General features: G+C 41.5%; 1 protein-coding gene across 1 annotated transcript; it reads left to right on the forward strand.

Annotated features, from left to right (window-relative positions):
• Window positions 1-1,157: 1,157 nt before the first annotated feature.
• LOC128735767 (keratin-associated protein 10-3-like) lies at window positions 1,158-1,997 on the forward strand. Its single transcript, XM_053830256.1, has one exon. The coding sequence runs from the start codon at window positions 1,158-1,160 to the stop codon at window positions 1,995-1,997; it is 840 nt and encodes a 279-aa protein (XP_053686231.1).
• The last annotated feature ends 7,946 nt before the right edge of the window (window positions 1,998-9,943 follow it).

Raw genomic sequence — 9,943 nt, forward strand, 5'->3', positions numbered from 1 at the left:
CATTTTGCAATCTTTTACGATTATTTTGATACTAAATTTGTAATGATCCGACCATGGGAAGTGGTCGAAAAACGATCATACACATAAGCATTCCAGTGCGGCGTGGAATAATTTCGGCGGAATAAAACGCCGCTTCTAGAAAACCACGATTTTCATTGTCCCCTTAAGCTTTATGTCCCCGACGACGTCGTAAATTGGGGTGCTTGTAATAAGACTTTCGGCTTGATTTACGTTAAATTTTGTTCCATTTTAATTTAACTTGTTTTAAAAGAACCGTGAAAGAATTAGTGAAATTTGGTATCGCTTTTGACGGAGATATTCTGATTTTCGAATTGCAGTGGGATTATAGGTACTAGATAAGATGAAAATAGAAATACAATAAATTAGACACTCCGGAATATCAGCTATCGGTGTTTACGAGTGACACGCAAGTTCAAAGAAAAATTCAAATAAAGGTCAAGTTATACGTTTGTGGCCCTCTAAGGTGATCCTGTGGCACTCCACTATTATTGAACTGGTTCATCTTTACCAGGATGCTCACTTTATGTGATTGGGTCGAAAAATTTTAAAGTTTGGTTCGGTTTGAACTAAAATTAATTGAATTTATTTTGACAAAAATAAAGTTTCCGGAATCAGCTAGTATTTAGTATTATAAATCACAATATGTTCACTACATAATATATCTTGTAGATATTAGTTTCCCAAGAGCTTATGATTTTAACTAGCACACAGCTAAACATAAATTAAATATGATTTAGTAGTAAATTGTCATTACATATCGCCTAAGCACGTTCCCTTTGCTATAATTGTTCTTATCGTATCAATTTCAATTGTACATCTGTTCTCTTTATCAGTCACAACAGAGCTATTCCGGTTGGTCGAATATCCGCATTCGTACATTCGCAATGATCAGAATTACTTTCACTAGATGAAATTTTGCGAGTTCCGTGTTCATATCGTAACATGTTTTAGCTGATGTTTACAGGGGTTGAAAACTTGTGTGTAAATCATTTTTTGGAACCCAGAATATCTGGAGTACGGGCCATAAAAAAATAGTATATAAATCAAACCAGCATACAACCAATGGCAGTGTTGAATTGTATTCTGACGGGCAGTGAAGCTAACAGTAAATATATTTAGTAGTGAATTGCCGTACAATGAAATATATAGTTCTAGCGATAGCCCTTTTTGGGGTATCAATCGAAGCACAGGCGCCATGTACAACAACAATTTGTCTGTCTCAGTGTGCTTTCGATCCAAGATGTCCTGCCACTAATCCGTTACAACCGGTGCTGCTTCCACATACCGATTGTTCTAGGTTCTACAAATGTCACAACGGGCGTGCTTGCCCATACAATTGTCCAGCGGGCTTACATTTCAATCGCGATAAGAACGCCTGTGACTGGCCAAATCAAGCTTGTTGCGATCCAACGATTCCCTGCAGACCAGATCCATGCAACGGTGGAACAGGATGCCCAGTGCCAACACCACCACCGACATGTCCACCATCGCCATGCCCTCCAACTGGACCTGGATGTCCTCCAATCTGGTGCCCGATACCAACACCTCAACCACCGCAATGCCCGCCAACTAACTGCCCGCCGGTTGGACCAGGTTGTCCCCCAACGTGGTGCCCACCGCCTCCACCTCCACCACCACCACCATGCCCGCCAATCATCTGCCCACCTCCTCCATGCGGTGGTGGAGGAAACAATTGTGACAACTGCGATCCTCACCCTGAGTGTCCTCTCTTCAATCCGCCAAAACCGAAACTGCTTCGCCATCGCTTGTGCACCAAGTTCTACAAGTGCGAAACTGGTCGCGCCTGCGAAATGGATTGCCCAGCTGGACTTCACTTCAATGTGAACAGGCAAGTTTGTGATTGGCCCTGGTTTGCGTGCTGTGATCCGTCTATGGAGTGCCGGCCAAATCCTTGCGACAATGGTTTCTGCCCGCCAGCTAATCTGCCGCCGACATGCGTAGGATGGAACTGTTAAAAGTGACATCGATCTTGCCGGTCAGACCGCTATTAGGAAGCGTTTACCCGAAAGGAAAAAAATAATAAATAATCACAATAAAACAATAAGCATATTAGCATAAACTTTGTTAGTGCCATGGGGGCAATAATTACATGAGTTACACGTAACAATTTGTTATTCCTTTTTCAAACTTTACGCATCAAATCTACATCTCATCTATAATGGAAGACCCCAAGGTATGAAATTTTAAAAAATTTGGTTAAACTATTTAACAATGATAAATATTGACCAAACCTCGTGATTTTAGTCATGACCTTGAAATGCGGTCAGGCATATATTAATATTTTTTTAAAACGAAGGTTCTACAATAGATGAAGGGACGGTAAGGGAAAGTAATGAAGAAGGATTGTTTTGGGAATGGACGGGAAAGAGTGGAAAGGAAGGGGTCCAGCGCCTCTGTGGTTCATAGGTACACGGGTACCAACGATCCACATGCCCTGGCGGGTGTTGTGGGTTCAAATCCGGTTATAATCTCAGATTACAGCTTGGTTCGACCCATGCACCTTCCAGCATTGGACAAAAGATAGGAGTCACAAAGACAACTTGTTAAGCGTAGCTACCTATTACCCCCCTTCCTTTCCACTCTTTCCCCTCCATTCCCAAAAAATCCTTCTTCATTACTTTCCCTTGCCGTCCCTTCATCAACTGTAGAACCATCGTTTCAAAAAAAAAAAATTAATGATAAATATGTTTAACAAATATACAATTTACGACAAACAGTTATGCTATCAAATTTATCGTTGATGTTTGTATCGTAAACAAAACACCGTAACTGTGTCACTGTGTACTTTCAACCTCAAAATATGAACACAATTATACAGTTATCCGATGAAATGATGAAAAGGATTTGATGCATTATTAAATACGCGAGAGCAACAGATCAAGCTGAGTGATCCTTAAATGTCAATTTCGAGTCTGATAGAACTTCGAAATCTTTTTCCCGCATTTTCCTACATTAAAACAATGTTCGATATTTTATAATCAAATGATTAAACTGATTATTTGTGTGTAAAGTAGATACAAGAGCACTTGGAAGCAAATGGCAATGGGCAAAACACCGAACCGAGCTACACGGTCGGTACCGTTGTCTAAAATAACTCAACAAACTTAATCTTAAACTTCGCGTACAGGCAAACAAACACGAAGTATAGGATAGGAAGCATTACATCGGTGGCGTTGAATCTATACCTATAAAAATGGATTTCTGTCTGTCTGTCTGTCTGTCCCTATGTTCCTTATAGAATCGAAAACTACTGAACCATTCGGCGTGAAAATTTGCATATAAGGGCTTTTGGGGCCAGGAAAGGTTCTCATGATGGTTAGAGACCCCTTCCCCTACTAAGAGGGGGGGGAGGGCTCCCATACAAATGAAATACAAATTTCCTCATAACTAGAGAAGTAATCAAGCAAATGGAACCAAATTTGGCATGTGGGGGGTTTTGGAGGCAGGAATATTTTTAATGATGGTTTCGGTTTGAGACCCCTCACCCCTGTGGTAGAGGGATAAGGACTCTCATACAAATAAAACAGAAATTTTTGCATAACTCAAAAACTAATCGAACTCGAGAAATTTTAGACTCTTTCATAAAACATTAATCAATAACAAGACCACCAAAAACTATCAATAGTAACATTAGATAGTTTAGCGCGAGACGGCCACAGGCCGCGAGTGTTGCCGGCGACCTGCCGTCGGAAGCACTGGCCACTGCAGGGGGCAGCCCCCCGTAGAGATCACCTCTATCTAGGTTTATTTATTTTCCTAGATCTACTGACCTTTATTACTTTCCTTCAGTTGGGTCACCCCTGCGAAATGGTACTTTCTACGAAAAGATTTTCCGTGAAATGGTACATCCCGCGTAAGGTTTTTCGCGAAATGGTATTCTGCGAAACTCTATATTCCGCGTTATGGTCAACCGAAAATTGGTGTTTCGCAAAATGGTATTCAGCGAAATGGTTTGTAATGATGGTGAATATTTAAATGCTTTATTTAATCAGGTTAAGCAATGGGGGGAGTTGTTTTCTACTTCACTGTGAGGAAAATTTGTATATTAAAACACCCATGAACTCCTTTTCAGTTTAAGTTTTCAACGCCCTCGGTTAGCACATCTCCGAGTGCTAACTGAAATCGGGAGGCGTTGTATTTTCTTACTTCCATAGGCGAGTATTTTCTTCCTTCCAAAAACACGCATGAAGGCGCTTCATACTAATTCCAATTGGCCGTGCGAGTAAATGAAGTAGAAAAGGGAATACAAAAACCTAACGCTAGCAAAAAGACCAGTTCACGCTGATCGTCCAGCATATATCCGAGAAACTTTTACGAAGTAAATGCACGCGATCCCGAGTGTTTCCGACGTGTCTAAGAGACTACACTAAAACGGGTCGCGGGTGTTTTTTCAGAGCGTGCGGTTTATTTCATTAGCCACTGTCGCAGAGTGCCGACTCAGTTCGTGGGGGTTTTCAAGTGCGGCACGCAGTACAGTTCAGTGTTTAGACATGCCTGCTTGGAAGCATTTACTACCATCCTATTTATATTACACTAGTCAGCAAAACTGCACAGCTGCGCTCGAACAAATTGGGCATCCGAGGTATTGTTAGTTATGGAGAAGAACTGAAAATCATCAGCATACGAGAATTTCAGGCATTTAAGGGTAACATGAATATCATTAAGGTACAGCAGCAAAATGTACGGACCTGTATGACTTCCTTGGGGCACACTCTAATTTTGGTATACTATAATTCAAACCAATTAAGGATATTACCGTTTAATCCAAGCTTTTGAAGTTTCGAGACAGCGATCTGATGATATATTTTGTCGAAACCACTGATCAATCCGTATATACTGCATCGTCTTGACGATGGGTTTCCTTTCAGTGAGCAATGGTTAGGTTAGTACAAATTGGCCGCTTGTATACGAAACTATGCATATTTTTTTCAATGTAGCTAGAGAAATTGTACGCAAGGAATTTAAGGACAACCAACCAGAAAAGCTTTGCACTGGTGCAGAGTGATGCTATGCCACGATGGATTGAAATGTTCTGCTTTCAAACTTTTTTATAAACTGGAAAGACGTATGTCGTAACTACTTAATGGCAAAGAATTGTTGAAAATGCCGGCCGGTAGAGTACAAAGAGCTAAGCAACACTCTTTCAGTATCATTGATGGAACCTGCAAAGAGTTAACTTGTTCATATGTATACACCACCTCTGTTTACTAACTGCCATTCCTAGCTCAACGTGGTGCCGGCTGGGGCACGCAACCTTAGTTGTCGTACGCAGACAGGGAAGGGGGGAATAGTGGCTCCCACCCACATCTGAGATGGCATCCCTTAGACTAACAACTTACTATAACTTTAGAATGAAAACAGGGGCACGCAACGAAACATGGAATATACTGACGGTTGCCCAACAGGGGGCGCTAGCCACCTGATGCTTGACATCCTGAGGCTGAGCGAGGTCCGCTGACCGAGTACTGGTGAACACAAGATATCATCCAGGTAAGTCTTACTCTACTCTGAGACACGAGGTGAAAATGCTACTTGAGAAAGAGTACTTGGTTTTCTACTGATCCCAGGGGTACATGCGGCTTCAATGAAGTGGGAACCGTGGCCAGATTTAGAACATGGGTTAGAAACCTAACAGCAATCCAGTGCTATGTGCTAATAGATGCTGCCGACCTGCAGTAGAAAGAGAGTTTCTGCAGCCAGCTGATCAGTGTGGTTTATAAAATCTCAAAGGGGGGCATTCAAATCCACTCGGGCGACTTCAACGCAGACCTTGAACGCGTCATGGTATGCCATGGCTTAAGAGAGATGAGAGAAAACGACGATTGGAGAATCCTGTGGTGAAAAGGGCCTTTGTCGAATTACTTGAATCTCGAGTCTGAGAGTTGCCGCCTGGTGGAACCGCCATCAAGAACGTCTTCATCACGGCCAGTGATAAAACCCTCGGTAAAGTGCACAGTGGGTGGATGGAGTGGATTTAGGATGAAACTTAGAGGAAGATCGTCGAGCGGAGCAGAGCATTGGGTGAACCCGGGCCAGAGCGTCAATGATACGTCGAACTGAAGAGAGTAGTTAAACGAGCTTGTAGGTGGAACAAGAGGAAAAGAGCCTTATCCGACGAAGGAGAAACTGCTGCCACCAATGGTAATATTCGTTTGTTATTCGCCACCTTAGTGATGCCAGGATTCATACTAATATATGTACCACAAAGGGACAGAGCTGATCAGTTACTGACTTACCGTACAGAGCAACTCATGCGACGGACTGAACATCAGCAGCACCATCACTGGATGAAATTGACACAGCCATGAAATTCATGACAGAGTATGAAATTCAACAGAGCACCAGGGATTGACTGCTTACTTTTCAGCTGAGATGCTCAAATCTGATATATCTTTGTAAGCTCAGACGACGCATCAGCTATTCAGCAACATGTGGGAAACAGCAACTTTTCTGGCAGAGTGATTGCAGGACATTTTGCTAAAAAGGAGGCCTAACTGAATGCGATAACTTGCGTGGTATCAAGATGCTCTGTATTACTCTGAACGTACTCTGCAAGGTAATCCTTAACCGAATGCAGGAGAAGATTGACGCTACTCTCCGGCGGCAGCTGGATTCCGCGCTGGCCGATCCGATCATGTGCAGGCCATATCACAACGCTTCCTATTATATTGGTGCAGATCAACGAATTCCAGGACTAATTTCTACTGGTGTTCATTGACTTTGAACAAGCGTTTGACCGACTCAGTCATAAAAACATCCGGCGTACACTTGGCGTAGAGGAGTTCCAGATAAGCTAATCCATCTCATCGAGGCTCGGTACGTGGCGTTCTCGTGCAAGGTGTTGTAAAATGGCGTCTTGCCCGACCTTATGAGGATTATTGCTGATGTGAGATAGGGCTGCATATTAGCACCGCTGTTGTTCTTCTCATCGTTATGGGTGAGATACAAGTTGGAGCAATTGACAGTAGGCCAAATCAAGTTAAACGACCTCGACCTATCCGACGACATTGTCATGCTCGCACAACTCTGAAACGATATAAAGTGCGAGTTTTAGATGACTTCTCCGAGAGTGCCCAGACAGCAGGTCCCAAAGTCACTGTCAAACTATGTCTATGGCAGTGAACACTGACAATTCCACCAACTTCACAGTTGTGGGTCAACATGTGGAGAAGGTGGACGCCTTTTAATATATTGGTAGTCAGACAACGCCCGATAGTGATACCAAGGCGGATCTGCTAATTTGGACACACGGATTAGGAAAGCCAGGGGTGCCTTTACAGATCTGCAAAACATATGGCACTCAAACCAGATTGCTCTACGCCTGCGAAACGTGGTGCGTCTCAGCGGGAACGCAAAAACTGAAGGTTTCTTAATCGCTGCCTGCAATGTATTATTTGTGGTTAGTGGTCTGATAACTGGATATCCAACAAGAAACTCCATCGTCGACGGCCGATACCAACATCCATCAACGGCCGATACCAACAGAATTTCGAGAACGATGGTGGAAGTGGATTGTAATTTCAGCCGCCTGCATGAATCATATTCATTTTGGCTTCAGAGTTTTTGCTTCAAATGAACTTTTAAGCTTTTAACTTCACTTTTTGCACTAACGTAAGAACTGACGACACTATTAACACTAGGCATAACACTTATCGTACTTACAAACATAAAAGTATATTTACCTTTTACCGACCGGTTTCGGGCAACTAGCCCATCGACAGGGTAATGCCCAACTGAACTTCTGATTGTCCACATTATCATAACAGCCAAACAGACATGACTTTTGCAAAAAAATATACAAAAATTGTCCTCGCGCAAATTTAGTCTGAACACTAGCGCCATATATGATCGACATTCCCAAATATTGACTTTCAAAGGGAGTTAAAAAGCGTCACAGGAACACCTCTGTTCAATGATTATACAGTTGGTTTTGGAGAATTTGGAAGATGCGTTTGTATGACTGTTGCTCATTCCACTCTTATTCCACTTTTACTCCACAACTGCTCTTGACTGACACGTTTGCTCGATGTTTTAGTCTTTCGTCCCCATGTCAACTACTGTTTAAATCATAGCACTATGGTCGAAAAAGCAAGAATTCCAGACAAAAATCAATATCTCGAAAACCATTGGCTCTACATACTTCAGGTATTCAGAAGATTTTGTTTAGAAAAAAAGACCTATCTTTTGGTATAATTAGTCATTAGGGTGGTTCACTTTTACTCGTTATAAAATTTTTTTGTCTTACGATATAGAGCAATACTTATTTATTTACTATAAGTCTTCGGCCAAGGCAGTACAGACGTATCTTATCTTAATTTTAAAATTTCATTCTTAAATCTAGTTTTACAAATGTTGAAATCAAACAAGTGGTTCACTTCATTGAACAGCCGACAACACAAATGCAAAGGATTATTCTGGCCGTATTGAGTACGATGAGCCGGGGTCCAGAGGAAAACTAGATTTCGGAGAATCCGACGGGGTACATTCAAGTTAATTTCTTCCAACAGGTTACTACAGTCAATTATTCCCATCAACAGGTCAAAGATTATTAGTCTCTGAGAAGTTCGTCTTCTTTCAGTAAGCGTGCGTAGGTTGATAAGTCGGCAACGATTTTCGTAGGCAGTCGTACGAAACCGAGTACAGCATAAGCTTTCGATGTCACTATACTGATATGCTCGTCAAATTTCAACTTGGTATCAAGTTTAACACCCAGATCTTTGATAGAGCTGCAACGTTTCATTTCATTTCCGTTCATTTGATATGTGAAATGCTGAGGGTTACGGAGGCGGGATAAAGTGATTACGCTGCATTTTGATACATTTACCTCCATGCCGTTTGTAATGCACCAGTACACTCTTAAAAGGGAGAGGAGTCATTATTCCCCTCCTAACGAGGAGAGGGGTCTCAATTCACTATAGAAAAAAATTGCCTACAAAAACACCCACATGCTAAATTTGGTTCCATTTGCTTGATTAGTTCTCGAGTTATAAGGAAATTTGTATTTCATTTGTATGGGAGCCCCTCCTCCTAAAAAGGTAAGGGGTCTCAACTCAATTCATCATAGAAAAAATTCATGCCTACAAAAACACCCACATGTCAAATTTGGTTCCATTTGATTAATTAGTTTTCGAGTTATGAGGAAATTTTTATTTCATTTGTATAGGAGCCCCCCCTCCTAAAGTGGGGAGGGGTCTCAATTCACCATAGAAAAAATTCTTGTTTCCAAAAACACCTACATGTAAAATTTTGTTCCATTTGCTTGAATAATTCTCGAGTTATGTAGAAATTTGTGTTTCATTTGTATGGGAGCCCCCCCCCCTCTTTGTGGGAGGAGGGATCTCTAACCATCATAAGAACCTTCCCTGGCCCCAAAAACCCTTATATGCAAATTTTGACGCCGATCGGTTCAATAGTTTTCGATTCTATAAGGAACATTCGGGCAGACAGACAGAAATCCATTTTTATTGGTATAGATTTGTATGGGAGCCCCCCTCTTAGTGGGGGGAGGGGTCTTTTGCCATCGAGAGAACCTTCCGTAGCCCCAAAAACCCCTAGTAGTTTTCGATTCTAAAAGGAACATAGGGACAGACAGACAGACAGACAGAAATCCTTTTTTATAGGTATAGATTTACCTTATTTATTTATTTGTTCAAATCATCGGGATAACGGTATTCTAATGCTAATAGATGCTTTTTGGTGCAAAATAGAAGCAATATGAATTTCAGCAACGTTTGAAATTTAACATTGATGTCTGTATGCAATTTAACATTGCTGCATTGGTGAAGCTTTTAATCAATCGATTACTCATTTTTATTCAAGGTTGCATACTTAATTTATTCGATAATAGTTTTCATATATACATGTAGAAGATAAATAAAGTTTAATGGCTTAAATAATTTTT

This window comes from Sabethes cyaneus, chromosome 2, assembly GCF_943734655.1.
Source record: "Sabethes cyaneus chromosome 2, idSabCyanKW18_F2, whole genome shotgun sequence".
In the NCBI taxonomy this organism is placed as follows: Eukaryota; Metazoa; Arthropoda; class Insecta; order Diptera; family Culicidae; genus Sabethes; species Sabethes cyaneus.